Below are 15,313 nucleotides of genomic sequence, written 5' to 3'. Positions count from 1 at the left end.
AGGAGTATGGCTAAATGTGGATGGAGGTAATTGAACACAAGCAGTTTATAACATTTGCAGCTAGTGGTGTATGTGATGTTAATAAAATATGAGAACATATGCTTGTGTTATTGTGTCTCTGTTTGACTAGTCTGTATGTAAAAGTGAATTTTATAGCGTAGTTATATCACCATATCAAGGTCTATTCATTTTGGTTTGTTGAAGATAATGCTGTCCGCCTCAGCAAATGAAGTTGTCAAAAGCAGAAGTACTTTTTTATAAGCCTGAGTGTTGGATAGATATCTTTGACAGCCTTTCATTTTATTTCTCTCATTTTCATATATTCTACATTCCACTGACGCCTCACGATTTTTATTCTTTATGTGTGCCTGACAGGAAAGTACCTGCATGTGTGATGTAGACAAAACCACATGTTGGTTGAATTCTAATACAGATGTGATCAGAAAGGATTTAAAAGACAAATATGTTGATATTATATAGTCCCTTTACTGTTTTTTTTAATGTAGGTTGTATTCATACATTTGGAAACTGTTTAGTTGAGTTTCAGGTATTCTTTGACCAAATCAGGGTCAAATACCAGCAATTTATTTAGCAGGACTACGTATAACTCGTAACGCAAAACTGGCTCTGTCTTCACCTGCGATTCTGCTACACTCCTGATGGAGTTTGTCTATTACAGACTGATTGAAAATCCTCCCCAGTGTTTATTGCTCTGTGTTGGAAATTGACATGCTGAGTCGAGTTGATGAGCACAGGGAACTGGGCTTTGCCTTTTAATATGAGAGCTTTGCACTTCTGTTTCTACATAATGCGGTGTGCTACATTTTGTTAAGTTTATTGTATTAGAATTGTAGCAATTAAGGATAATTAAAATTACAACTGTCCTTTTTTATACTACAGCTAGTAGCCCTAAGAGTAATACAGAGAGTTAATAAACCTAGAAGATGTGGTTTGGGTATGACAGGTATGTGGTTATTAGAAGCCTGCAGATATTTAACTTATTAACTTTGGGATCAGACACAATTGAATCACATAAAGAAATCTAATTTTTCAGATGTACACATGTATGCTTTCAGCATCATGCCACGTCGAGACAGGAGGGTTTGCGGTGTGTCGATATAGACATGCGTAGACGTGTTAGACACACACGTATACCAACATGCAAGTAAGATCACACTCGCGTGCTTTGAGGTTTTGATAATTAGAATCTTTGCTGCAGTGGGATAATAAGAACTCTATTAACACTGATTGATTTTTTTAAGGCCTGTGCTTGCATAACTACCCATTATGAAACCAGATAGTTATCGACCACATAAAGATGAATTATGCAACTGGTCTTTACTAACTAATAATTTATATCTTCACATTAACCCATCTTTGTTTATGCACTTAGGTATATACACAAAAAACTAGTTCATGATGATTTAAACTTTGTGACATGGTGCATTATCCTGCCGGAAGCAGCCAATCAAATATGTGGTCATAAAGGGATGAACGTAGTCAGCATCAGTACTATTGTAGGTAGTATAATGTATTTATAGGTAGGTTGTGGTATTTAAAAGATGCTCAGCTATATTCAGTTGATATTAGGAGGCCCAACTGTGCCAAGAAAATTTTCCACCATGCCATTATACCACCAGCACCCTGAGCCTTTGGTACAAGGCAGGATGGATCCATGCTTTATGTTGTTCACATCAAATTCTGACCCAGCAATCCAAATGTTGCAACAGAGACAGTCTCATCAGATCAGGCAACATTTTTATGATCTTCTATTTTCCAGTTTCCAATTTTGAGCTCATGCAAACTGTAAGGTGCCCCTCCTGCTAGCTTTTAGCTGACAGGCGTGGCACCTGGTGTGGTCTTCTGCTGCTATCACCCATCTACTTCAAGGTTTAACATGTGTTCAGAGATGCTCTTCTGTATACCTTGCCTTTCCTAGGTTGTTGCTTTTCTGTCGCCACAAGGCAGTGCATCTTAACAAATATTATAAGATATTATATCATATCATAGTAAAAATAGCCTTTTAGCAGTCTGGTTAAGGTAATTAAAACAATACAAAAAACCTGTCATATTTAAAAGCACCGTGCCTATATCGTCCACTATCTGTCCCTCCTATCTTCTAAGCAAAGAGTCATTTTTGAGGTTCCATTTTAACACTTGACCAAAAAATGTCATGTGATTTGTTGTCAAATGTTTTTTGTCATGTGTCCACATTTGTATGCAAGTGTGTGTGTGTAAGAGAGTGTACTGATCACATCAGCTATTGTGAGTCTATCTAGTGCTATGCATGTCATACCGCTTTGGTTTTGGTTGTTTATGTATACGGCATGTAATGATGTCATCCAAAGCAATTCCTCCACCTCTTCATCATCTCTTCTACTCTGATTGGGAGATGCGATAGATGAGAGGAGTAATCAGAGCCACATCTCCTCAAGTGATGAAAAGGACCTGAAAAAGGGAGAAGAGTGTTTATCATGTTGTGATTCACGAGAGGGTGAAAGCTACAAGAAAATAAAATAACATATACAACATTTGGTTGTAATTAAGTGGTCATATGGAAGCAGTGAGACCCAATTTGAAGAAAACAAAGACAGAAAAAGAAAGGTGGAAAATATAACACATCTATCCAAAAAGAAGGTGTTTCTTCTGTCCTTAGATGTTGATTCTAAGGACAGTGTTTAGATTGAAGAGTCGCTTTAATTATGCGGAAAAGTTAGAACTGCAGTGCAAAAGTGTGAGATGATTTGAAGAGACCGTGAAGAGAAGAGCATTATGTGAGAACTTGTTCATGATAAAAAAAAAAAACAGGCAGACGATGCAGAGAGAGAGGGACGCACAAGCTGCCTGACAGACAAAGAGATACACACAAACACAGGCAAAGGTCACACAGCCAGTCCTGCCACTCGGTGCTCAGACAAACTGGTGGTAAAATGCTCTATTTCCCATCCAAATTAAAGTGTCAGTTAACATTAATGTGGAAGTGAAGACTGTCAGGCGCACAACATGCAGACACACAAACACGCAAACAGCATTTACCCTCATGTGCACAGACACAAATACAGAATTTAGAATCTTGGCTGGTCAATTACTCTCCGCTGATGGTGTCATGCACACAGGTCACAAAGGAATGTGCGTGTGGTTGTGTGTGCATGTGTGTGTGTATGCGTTTGTGTAAAGCTCTGATCAGACCCAGTGTCACAGCTCATTCCATCTGTCACATGAAGGTTATTTCTGAATGAAGATGCAATTGTGGCGTTCTGTATAATAAGAAGGAGGCGAAATAGCCTTTGGTTGTGTGTACCTGCATATTTGCTGCTATTTATGCATATTTTGTGTGTTTATCTCAAGATGAAAAATTTGTTCCTTGATCATATTTTTTTTTGTCTTATTCAGTTGGAATTGTGCTTGTTTGTCTTTAAACCTGTGTGTGTGTGTGTGTGTGTGTGTGTGTGTGTGCGCGCGCACATGTATGTGGCAGCAGATTGCAAACATTTCCTGTGTTTGTCTTCCTGTATCTTGTTGGTGTAAATGGGAATCCTGAGGAGGGAGGGAATAATCCTTATGTATCTCTTTCTTCAACCAACTGGAACATCGCTCTCGCCTCTTGCTAGAGGAGCACATGCACACAAACAAACACAAACACGCTACCCAACCAACCATGAAATCGTAATGTCAGACCTGTTAATGCCTCTAGATAGCAGCCACTGCATCCCTGCGTGGTTTTGCCCGATACACATAAACACACACATACACACAAATGAATAAACAGAGAGCTATCTGTTACTCTCCGGCAGGAATCTTCTATTCAGCAGTGGCTGGTTGTTAATTCCTACACTCTGGGGATTGCAGGTTGCCTCAGAAAACAGTTCAATTCATATGAATGAAATACATATAAAAGTTTACTTTGAGCACGCTCGTATTTCCCCAAAACTCCTGACCAGTTTTATTTGCACTAATCATTTTAATTGCATGCATCAACATGCTATTTCTGCATCCTGTTAGTTCAGAGTTATTGTGCCTGTTTGTGCATTTGTGACATGTATCCACATTTATAAGCGGCTATATAGAAAGTGCTCTTCTTTAACCAAACCATAAACTTTCAAGAATAAAATTGGCAAAAGTAGCTCAGGTTTATTTTCATTCTTTTTACATTTGTTTCATGCATAATAAATGCATAATAATAAGCTGTCAGCATTAATACAAGTTGGAAGTCGAGGTGATTATTCTTCAAGCTTAATTGAAAAATTTTAAAACGAAGCTTAACTTATGGTTCAATTCATTCATTCAGTGCTTTTTTTGTTGATACTTTCCTTTAAAGATAGAAACTCAACTAGACTTAAATGATTTACAAGGGAAGTTTAGTTGAAAGCAACTATCGTGCAATTTATTTGTGTGCTCTGTCAGATTCCTATCATTAGTCCACATACCTTTCTAAAACATAACTGATGTCAGTTCAGAGCAACATAGTCTTTACTTGATCCTATGCGTCAAAACATCCAATCACACTGTGACCTCTGTTTATTAAAACTGATGCACAGTTCTAATGGAGAATCTACTCATCCCGTGTGCTGGAATATTTCAAGATCTGAACACCATGTACATGATGCTCTGTTTGCTTGCGCGTGTGAGAAGGACACCAACTCAGTGATCTGTTTATTAGATGTGACTAATGAGTAATTTGCATCCAATCTGTTGTTGATGCGTTTGCATTTATGCACCTAACTATCACAGTATCAACATGAACTTTTGCTTCTGTATTCTGCCACGTTTGTTTGGGTGTACTTTCCCATCAATCTATGTATATCTTCTGTCAGCCGTGTGTGTGTGTGACAGGGCCAGGCTCGGTGCCACAGAGATTCACCCTGTCAGTTTCCATGTCTCTTCGTCTGTCCCGGCGGCGTCACTCTTCTCCCTCGCTGCACAGATCAAAGAGCTGACACATGCCCCAGTGTCCTTTCTCTTTTCCATCTCTAACTCTCACTTCTTGGCTCTGTCATTCTTGCAATCTTAACCCGCTGTCTTTTTCACTAACCCCCATCTTTCTGTCCTTATATCCAGCTTTCTCCCCGACTATATCAGTGGGGATTTTGATTCCATTACAGCAGAGGTCAAAGCTTTCTATGCAGACAAGGTAAGTGGAACAAAACTTGCACGCACTCTTATACCTACAGGTGTTCATACAGAAGAAGTAGGATTGTAGGGAGAGTCCATAACACATGTTGTAGCATCTGGATGTACAAAGAAAAAAAGGTAGTTGCTTAGAAATTATAGTGGATTAGTCCAAGAAACAAAGGGTAGCCTAGTTCAACATCTGGAGCAGCTGGTTTGTCTAAAAAGCCTAGTACGGTAATTTGTATATGGTAAATGTTAAATGCATTTTTCTTCTTACTGACCACTCAAATCACCACACCCAGCCATTAACACACAGGGAGACATTCAGCAATTTATTCTGTATTTTAAGCATTGTATCTGTCACTTCTGAAAAGAGGCTTGTAGAAGTGAAGATAGAAAGAAATTTATCACTCTGTGAAAAAAACTAATGTTCTTAAGAGTAAGAAAAAGAGAAACAAAATCATTTTTCAAGAGTAATGCAAAATTACATAGGCTGTGAAGATGCTCAGCTTAACTACATGATAGTAATCTATTCAGAGAATCTTGAGATCATGCAGGAGACGAGGTCACTGAATGGCTGCGCTTTTGGGCCTGGCATTAGATGTGACAGACGTGATTCTGTAGTGAAAATATCCGATAGGGTTCAGGAACAGCTTCAAAGCCAATTTTCACTGAACACAGTTCGTGCCTGCATCAGATAAACTGAGGCAAAGTGGAAAACCATCCTGTCACCTGGCAAGTCAAAATTTAGAATTCTGCTTGTGCCCCCTGGGCTAAAGAGAGGATCAACCTCCTGGCTTAGTGCACAGCTGAAAGTCTACTCTCTGTGATGATATAGGTGTGCACGACACAGGTGACCTATATTTGAAGGAAAATGTAATCATTTCTATGAGCACTTGCCTCTTAGCATTTATAAATACAAATTTATCTTTGGGTTGAATCTCACACACTCGCATTTACTAAATATTTTCGGAGTCATACATCACATCCCACACAAATGTTTTCAAAATTAACCAGTAGGTGTTCCACACCTCTTGCCCAGTCTCAGTAGCGATAGTCTCCAGTCCCTTCACGACCCTGAATTTGATAACGTTTGGGTCACACAAGCTTGGAGAATGATTTCAGCAATGTCCTGTCTCATGGGAAAAATGTGTATTCCCTGAATGCTTGGAAAGTGACTCTTGGAGATTGTCGACTGTTGCTAGTTGAAATCAGTTGCAAATAGGGTGCTTGTATTTGTTTGGGTCGCTAGCACAATGCCACGGTTAGCCGTAGTCTGCATGGAAAATGCCAACTTGTCTGCAAATACTTAAAAACTTAGCACTGAGCAATAGTGAAACTCGAAGAAATGCAACACAAACGTGAAATAGAGCCCGTTTGCCTTCAGAGTAAATATTAGATCTTTTGAAACATGTTGGTTTCAGCAGTAAGAAAAACAATCTAAACTACCAGTTTTCAGTCTTCACTGTTTCACAACCACCTAGCAAATAGTTGCCAAATGTTTGCAGACACATTGGCATCTTTCCAACAGGCTACAGCTGTGCAGGTTTTTAGTGCAGCACCGTACACCTCTTTGTTATTAATTCCACGTAGTGACAGCAAACAACTTACCATCCAGTCAGGTAATATACATTTTTCCCTAGCAACCGGTGGTTACCAGGGTCACTGACTGGCCTTTGAGCCTGGATGTGTGGGGCTTATCAAGTGATTTCACTGCAACTACCAGCAACCACTCACAACCATTCAGGGGAACACTCAAGTAACCGGTGATTGCAAGGCAGCCAATCAGTCCTAACTGAGGCCTTAACAGTTAAGAGGATGGATTCTTAGATGGAGGAGCATCTTCTTCACTTTTTCAAATTAATCATTGCTAAAAATCAACACTATATTTTAAAAAGTCTTCATTAATCAGTGATCATGAAATATTATAATACTAATGATAAAAAAATCCATACAAAACTACTAGAAACGGGATAAATGCACAAAAATAACATTTGAAAAGGGTTAGCTACACATAAAGATTAAACTTTGGATGAGGATATTGGAAATGGACAAAGCAATCTGCATTTTTTGTAGGTGACTAAGTTTGCAGATTTAACATAACACGGTCCAGGTACAAGAAAGTGCTTCTCCAGAGTCCCCCTTTGACATTCTTCGTTGTAGCCTTTACTCCCTGTGTACCTCACTGTGCAAGAAATTTGTACATGTAGGCATATTTAGATTCAACTATTCAAGGTCATAAAAATAAAATGCAAATGATTTCATGAAGGGGACTTTCCATTGTTTATAGCAAGCAAAATGTCAACCCACAAGCGCTGTTCAATAAATAATTAATACAGGGCAAGTCAGACATGCATACACACACCCACACCTTAGAGAAAACAAAATACAGTGCCTGTGCGATCTTTGTGCTGTGTCACTTTGATCAGATGCTACTGATGCACACTGTTTACAGTTTGAAATGCAGATTCGGTATCATCACACGTACACACAACACACACATGATTAGGCACCCATCACAGATTATTTGATGTCTTCAGCTGTTTCTCTCTCCTTTTTTCTCTTCTCACAATTCCCCCGGCTCTCTCTGTAGCTATCTGTAATATTAGACCCTTTTCACAAAAATCACACAGGTTGTCTGGAAAAAAAAGAGAGAAATGCCTTTTTTTGAGGGGGGTGAGAGAAAAACAGTCTGTTATGGTAATGCCTTTGAAGCAGAAATATGGGAAAATGCGAGCAGTTCCTTCAGAGATTTCTGGCAAACGGTGAATAATTCTGCATAAATGGGAGGCAGAAAACAGAAAAGCATCAGCAAGGGAGGGAGGGAGAGATGGGGGGTGGAGGGTTGGTGGAAGAGGAGGGGAGGAGAGGGAGGATGGATGGGATCAAACAGAGCACAGCGAACAAGTTTGATATGACTGCGTGTGTGTGTGTGTGTGTGTGTGTGTGTGTGTGTGTGTGTGTGTGTGTGTGTGTGTGTGTGTGTGTGTGTGTGTGTGTGTGTGTGTGCGCGTGTCAGTGAAGTAGCAAAGTCGCTGTGTTTTGGAGGAAAGTGACACTGTGGAGAGAGAGAAAGAGACAGAAGGAAAGTAAGCCGGAGCATGGTTGTTGTAGTTTAGGGCCACTGACTGGAACCTCTACATTATTCAGCAACACAAGCCAAAGACAGCCAGACAACAGTAAAACACTGATTTATACCTCTCTCCATCTCCCTATCGCTTTCAGTTTTTCTGTTATCCCCCTATCCCTTATCTTAGGTATTTGTTACACTATCTATGTTTATGTACATCTGTTGGATTGTGTTTTATTGCCTGCTTGTTTTTTTGTGATTTGTTTTTAATATATTGATATTTGTGCGTGTGTAGGGGTGCAAGCTGATAGAAACAGCTGACCAGGATCTTACGGACTACACCAAATGTCTTGCAATCATGGTGGAGGAGATTCAGAAGCGACAGCTACAGGTAAATGCCACACAGCTCATATATGGTTCTGACTTACTTCTGATATTTATGGTTTATATTTTAAAGGAATTCTTTGACATTTTGGAAAACACTTTCTTCTGAATTTATCAAAATGACTGTTAAACTCCAGTCCTATAAGACAGCATAAAGTCCTGGATGCAGGTGGCAAAAGCTTATCCAAATATCCCTAATGCCAAGGTCAAAGTCCATGTTGGGCAGATGTATTGGGCAGTATTACGGACATAAAATCCTAATCTGTTGTTTGCACTGATCAGATTAGCAAACTATAGTATTATTTGGTGATTATTTGGCGATAATTGGGCTTGATAGGTACCCCTGTGCTAAAAATGTTCATATGAGCATAATGCATATGCTTTAGTCCATATTGCTTTATTAAAGTCACATTTCATCTACATATCACTTTCAGAAACAATTGTTTTTTTTATTTCATTTCACTAACAGTTTTTATGACATTAACTGGCTGCAGATGTAGCACCGGGTAAAAGAAATAAGCAAGGCTCACGTCTCCCTCAGTTTTGTGCCCTTAAGTAAGGCATTCAGTCTTCAGGTACTTAAGATCAGGTGCTCAGAGGTCAGTAGTGTTTTACTGTCGGTTTTCTTGTGGCAAATCCCTGTAGTGAATGCGTGTGGGTGTATGGATATGAAACAATCTCTTTGCCTGAAAAGACCATCCATGCTCACTCAACGTCCCCCGAAGAAATAGCTGCTGAAAAATATCATTGGAATAGCATTACACCTACACAGAAAATGCAAAGTGAGATTTGGCTGTCTTAAAATATGAAATACTTCACTTTTGTTGTGATCTTTTTCAAAGTGTAAAAACATTTCCCAACAAGCTGATATGCACTACTCTGAAATGAGCTAAACAGGCTGCTCAGCGCCTCATGCCCAGTTTGCTGCTGCAGAGCCAGACACGCAGACAATAACACGATCCAGAGATTCATTCAGTTTCCAGCCTGACTCCCAAAATGCCAACAGAATGTCCATAATGTTAGTAATTTAGTAAACAGCACAGTTTTTAATTTAAAAATGCTAATAGTGATGATTGTTAAGACGAGCACTGTCCTAGAACATTATCTTTTGACGCTGCCTTCCTCTTGACCTTTCTCTGTTTCTTTTTGTCCTTTTAGTAGAATTTTTAACAGCATAATAAGTGTTGCTCCAATCACACACTAGCGCCCCAATCACTTCACATTGCTAAGCTACCGAAACCCATTCATCTCATATTCACATGTTGCCACATTTTTACTCTGTTGCTCACTGCCAGGCTTTAAGACGAGCTATACTTTTGTCCTTCCTTTCCGTGGGCTCTTTTTTTTCTCCCCCAGCTAATATGTAATCTGCCTTTGAACCGGCACACACTGTTTGTCCGTCTGTTTGCCTGCAAGAGATAGGAGCCTGGCAATCAGTTTTTGGCTCTCTGTAAGAGTTGCTGGTGATGACTTTTTCTGTTTGTTTCCCAAGGCTTTTCCATCTTTCTTTACCCACTATAACTCTTACTTGACCTTTTGTTCTTTTCAGCACTTAGAATAGGCATGGGTTATATAAAATACTTTTTTATGATAGTTTTATACATATTCTTTTGTTTTCAGATTCACTGATTTTCATTTAATGAATTATAAATGTAGATGAAGTAATAACATATGCAGATTACTGGGCATTGTGATGTTTGGGCTTTGAAGAGTCGCCCTATCAGCCCCCGTATGTTTTTCCTCCATACAGCTTAGCACTCAATTGATCTCATATTGTGTTGGTTGAAATCCTCCCTAAAAAAATGTTACCATGGGATTATGCTGGGTAGATTAGTGTTTGTTTACATACATATATATATATTTATATATGTGTAGTTATGTTTGTGTGTTAGTGCTTTGAAAAGTGTGTATCTCTGTGAATGTGTTTGTGGGCAGCTAGTTCTTCTGTGTGTGAATTCAATTGCTGTTTACATGTGTTTTCCTCTCTAAGAAGCGCACATGTGTATGTGTGTCCCCAAGTCTGATAGGTCTGCTGGTCTGTTTATCCTCTCACAGCTCTGTTTAGTTAGCTCATTTCTTCTCAATCCCCTATTTCTACTTTCTTTAGTCTTTCTTTGGTTGTTATCCTTAATAAATGGAAGTGGGGTTTTTTTTGTGTTTGTTTCTTTTTTTGCTTACTCCTCGTCTCCTAGCCAACCAGTAAAGAGAAGTGACCAAATGTATAAAATCAGCTTGTGAAGTTTTCTTCATTGAGCCATGAGAGTTTCCTTGCTCCGCTTACTGGTTTGTTTTTAGTAAACAAACATGAAATATGAACAAATAAAAATTCATACAGTTGTGTAGTCTTTGATATGCGTAGCTGCCACAACAGAAGTGATGATGGAAAGCGAAGATTGAGCAAGCCGGTGTGTCATTGGACGTTGAAACACAATACAGTGTTTTGTTTTGTTTCTTTCATCCTCTTCTCATTGTTCTGCATTCTTTTTTCAGTATTTGTTATTTTTTTAAGATTCCGTGTCCTGTATTTTTGTCACAGTGTCAAGAATTTAGAACTAAGCTATAATACGGGTATGGAGGACATCACAGATGAATTTGGGGCTTTACTGTTGCAGGTAAGAGGTCACACTTAAATAAGAAAATACATAAGTGTTCTGTGGATTTATTATTGAATAATAATTTGCACTAAAAGTGACAGGTGGTAATGACAGATTGTCTCACATCTCCAAATCCCCTTACTTTGTCCTGCAGACCTCCACTGTTGTTCAAAAACACACGTGCTCTTTGGCCACCTTGTCAGATACACCTAATTACACATTGCAGAAACTCTATGCATTTAGGTAAAGACTGAAGTTGCTGAAGTTGAAACCGAGCATCAGAATGGGGAGGAAACAGGCTGGTCTGCGTATTTCATAGAAACTGCTGATCTACTGGGATTTTGCAGAGAATAGGGTGAAAGAGAGAAAATATCCAGTGAGCAGCAGTTCTCTGAGTGAAAATGCCTTATTGATGCCAGAGGTCAGAGGAGAATATCCAGACTGCTAGAAGTTGATATTAAGGCAACAGTAACTCAAATAACCACTTTCTAAAAGATATGCAGAAGCACATTTACGAATGCAAAACACATCTAACTTTGAAGGAAATCAGCTACAACAGCAGGTACCATTCTAAAACCCTGAATTAAGGCAGTTCTACAGGCAAAAGCGGGCCTAACCCGGTACTACCATGGTATACCTTGGTCATTGAGTGTAGATGATCCACTCTGACACACAGGTTGACACGGGCATAGTGCTATAAAACATTAAATGTGTAGGCTATTGGTATGTAGATAAAAACAGCCCCTTTTTGACTCTGGTTTGAGTAACGGTTGCTAAAAGCTAACTTGCTCAGCAGTTTCATTCTTGCGATATGTTAACACAAAGAAAAATCACAGAGTAACAATATCTGTATCATGTTAAGAGTGGAGTTTGTTTACCAAGTGTTGTTAACAGTTAGGTGATGTCTCTGCATGTGGGGGCGTCTGCCAGATGTTGAAATAACCTCAATCTCAGCACTTTGTTTTGTTTTAACTGCAACTCCTGAAGGAGAAAGTCAGTTATGACATATTTGGTTTGGCAATTTGTGCTCCTGTTATGAACTAAAGCACAAGTTATGGCTTAGTTCCTTTAAGTGATGAAGAACATTGAATACACTGAAGTAATAGTGCACTGTTGTCAAGTAAACAAGGTAATAAAAAAGGCCTTTTTGGCTGACAAAGGCACACTGCAGTAGTTTTCTGCAGTGTAATTACAAATGGGCAAAGCATGCACGCACATAGGGCTGTGCGATATGACCAAAATCTCATATTCCGATATAAAACATCTATCGTCCCGATAACGATATAAATCACAAAAATGTAACATTTTCTGTAAATTCTGTGAATCTCGGGCAGTTCGACTTGCGTGAAGTTTTTCCAGCTGCGCGTCATGTAGCTGGAGTCGAGTGTTTTAACCGATGCATGAAACGATACATTTTTAGACATAAGTTGTAACGGCCGCCGTTTTCTTTGTGAGTATTTATTACACGGCGTGCTGCGGGGAAAAGCCTGTTCTAACGTTTGAGTCTAAGGTTTATTTTTTAGCACCTGGCGGCTCTTTTTTGCTTCTCATCCGTAAACACTCTGCATACTCTTTCACGTGATTCAGTTTATTTTGAAAAGTCTCAACAGGATCTTGATTGATTGATCATACTTTATTCATCCCAAGGGAAATTGGGTTAAGGCTGCCAGCCGTGCCAGCGCCATCTTACCCTTCCGACCATACATACATTACACAAACATCACACGGGGAAGACAGGTCAGAGGGGTATAACATGGAAAATGCACAACATGAGGAAAGATAAGGAGAAAAAAATAACTCCCCCCAGACTGAGCTCCAACAGGGAGATCAGTTTGATCTCCCTGTTGGAGCAAAAAACAGTTTGAGATAAAACACCTCTGCACATAGCACATGAAAAAACTCTTAATGCACCAAAGAAACACATGACAAGCAACAGGGATGGGTAAAGGGTGAGAGACAGCCAGTGTAGACAGTGCATCCACCCCTGCAGCATAAGCGCTGGTCTCCTTGATCTATCGGAGGGGAATAAGCGTAGAAGGCGTTTGGAGGGGGAGGGGGGATGAGTGTATATATGTTTGTGTGTGTGTGTGTGTGTGTGTGTGTGTGTGTGTATGTATGTATCCATCTTGAGCTTTATTGTGAAAGGTTTATGTGGAAAATAAACAAGCGGACAAGCGATGGTTTTACCATCATTGTTGCTAACGACAAGGCATAAAAACAGGCGCTTTTCCATCCGTAGTGTGGTTATATTAAATATAAGAGAAAGAGTGAACTTCAAGAAATTAATATAGCCACTACAGTGACCATCAAAACAATGAAAAAATATTGCCGTAAACAGTTTATTTTGCGACACCACAAAACAAACGATAGCGTAAAATGAAACGATAGACGTTTTTATATCGTCATCCGATATGTCGTTATATCGAACAGCCCTACACGCACATATAAAAAATAAGCCTATAATCGTATCTACAGTATTTACACAAATGCACATTTTTAGTAGCTGTGCTTCTGTACGCTACCACAGTGGATTTGACAAAAAAGAACCCCCAAAGATGTCATTGAAGTTATGACTCTCGGCTTTAATTTTATACATACTACCCCAATTTTAAAGACGTATGTTCTGCTTGGCCTTTACTGCAGCTACCTTCATTTGTTACTTGTTTGTGTGTCTTTGTTGCATTCAGTTGTGTATTTTATAATTGAAAAGCATGCTGCATTGGGTGGAACATTTATCAGATCTTCAATGGCCAAGTCAGTCAATTTAGTTTCTTTTCTTTGAGCAACTCTTGGGTTGCTTTTGCAGTATGCTTTGGGTCATTATCCATCTGATCAGAGATTTCTATCAAAAGTCTGCTAGTTCTATCAATAGTTGTGTCATCAGGAAAAATAAGTGACCTGGTTTAATTGTTCTCATTTGCTTTAGTTGTCTCCCTTGGTCTTTCAAACCTCTTGGTGCTGCTGAGATGACCATTGCATTTCTTTTTTCCTAAGAATGTAACAGATTGTTGATTTGGCCATTGTTGTGGCCACATCATGTGTTTGCAATATCTCTGATGGGTTTATTTAGGTTTTTCAAGCTAATGATGACCTTTAATTACATCAATTGGACTTCATATTGAAAGTTCCAGCAAACTGCTACCATATGAAAATTCAACACTTAGAATCAGCTCCAGATCTTTTATCTGCTTAATTTGTTTTTAAGGGAACAGACCTCACGTGTATATGAAACTGTTTGCCAGTCAGTTGTCCGATTACTTTTGAGCTTCTGAAAATGAGTGATTATGCCTATGTATAAAAATGGTTGTGATTCTTAAACAGTTAATGTTATACTTTTGTAAACACTTTAGGCTAAAGCTGAAAGTGTGCATGTTGGCCTGTTATGATGTTTAATTTAAAATCCATTTTGGTGGTGTACAAAAATATATAAGAATATATACAAAATTGTTTCAAGTTGTTCTCAACTTAAGTAACCACTTCACTCTCTCAGCTCTCCTGCACTCCCTGCCCAGCTTTACTGCTTGACACATATGCACACTTATACAAGGCCTTCAGAAAAAATGGTTATGTATGTATGGAGCCGGAGAAATTAAGCATTCCACTTTGAGGAATATCATCTAAAAGTAGCATAGATTTCAAATGTCCCAATTTGTGCAGCATTAGTTGCTTTAGCAACTTCAGCCCAGGAGCAAACTTTCTGATGCAAGAAGGAGTCTCCAAGAACATGAAAAATGTATCACAGGATCTGCAGGTACATTAATTCCTGCAAAGTTGGTCTCAAATGTGCGTGTTTCTGCAACTGGGAAAAGACTATAAAAAAATTAACCTGCATTTATAAAAATTATATTAGAAAAAATAAAATGGTTAGGAAATTAAAACAAAGCCAAAGAGCTTTGAAATAATAACCTGTGGATAGATCAATCCAAGCTATAATGGCAGTTGATACTTGGGCACAAACCAAAGGCAGCCTTTTAGGATAATTTCATGGCAGTTGGGACACATGGTGGTGGAAATGCTGTAGTTTGGGCTTGTTTCACCGCCTCAGGGACTGGTCTTTGATCATCTATGAATTCTGCTTCATATCCAAAACTACTTGAAGATAATAGGCCATCTGTCTCCATGCTGAAGTTGAACAAGAAGTGGATAGGATAAT

The 15,313-nt window shown here is 39.0% G+C and overlaps 1 protein-coding gene across 3 annotated transcripts in view; it reads left to right on the top strand.

Moving 5' to 3' along the window:
• tpk1 (thiamin pyrophosphokinase 1) overlaps positions 1-15,313 on the top strand; it is a 97,397-nt gene that overhangs the window by 41,827 nt on the left and 40,257 nt on the right. For all 3 annotated transcript variants that reach the window (XM_026179389.1, XM_026179388.1, XM_026179390.1), the window contains exons 5-6: positions 5,059-5,131; positions 8,478-8,573. In XM_026179389.1, the coding sequence (XP_026035174.1) occupies positions 5,059-5,131; positions 8,478-8,573 (169 nt within the window). The remainder of the gene's footprint in view (positions 1-5,058; positions 5,132-8,477; positions 8,574-15,313) is intronic.

The sequence above is a fragment of the Astatotilapia calliptera genome, chromosome 9 (genome assembly GCF_900246225.1).
Source record: "Astatotilapia calliptera chromosome 9, fAstCal1.2, whole genome shotgun sequence".
NCBI classification, from domain to species: domain Eukaryota; kingdom Metazoa; phylum Chordata; class Actinopteri; order Cichliformes; family Cichlidae; genus Astatotilapia; species Astatotilapia calliptera.
This window is presented reverse-complemented; position numbering and strand designations above follow the sequence as displayed.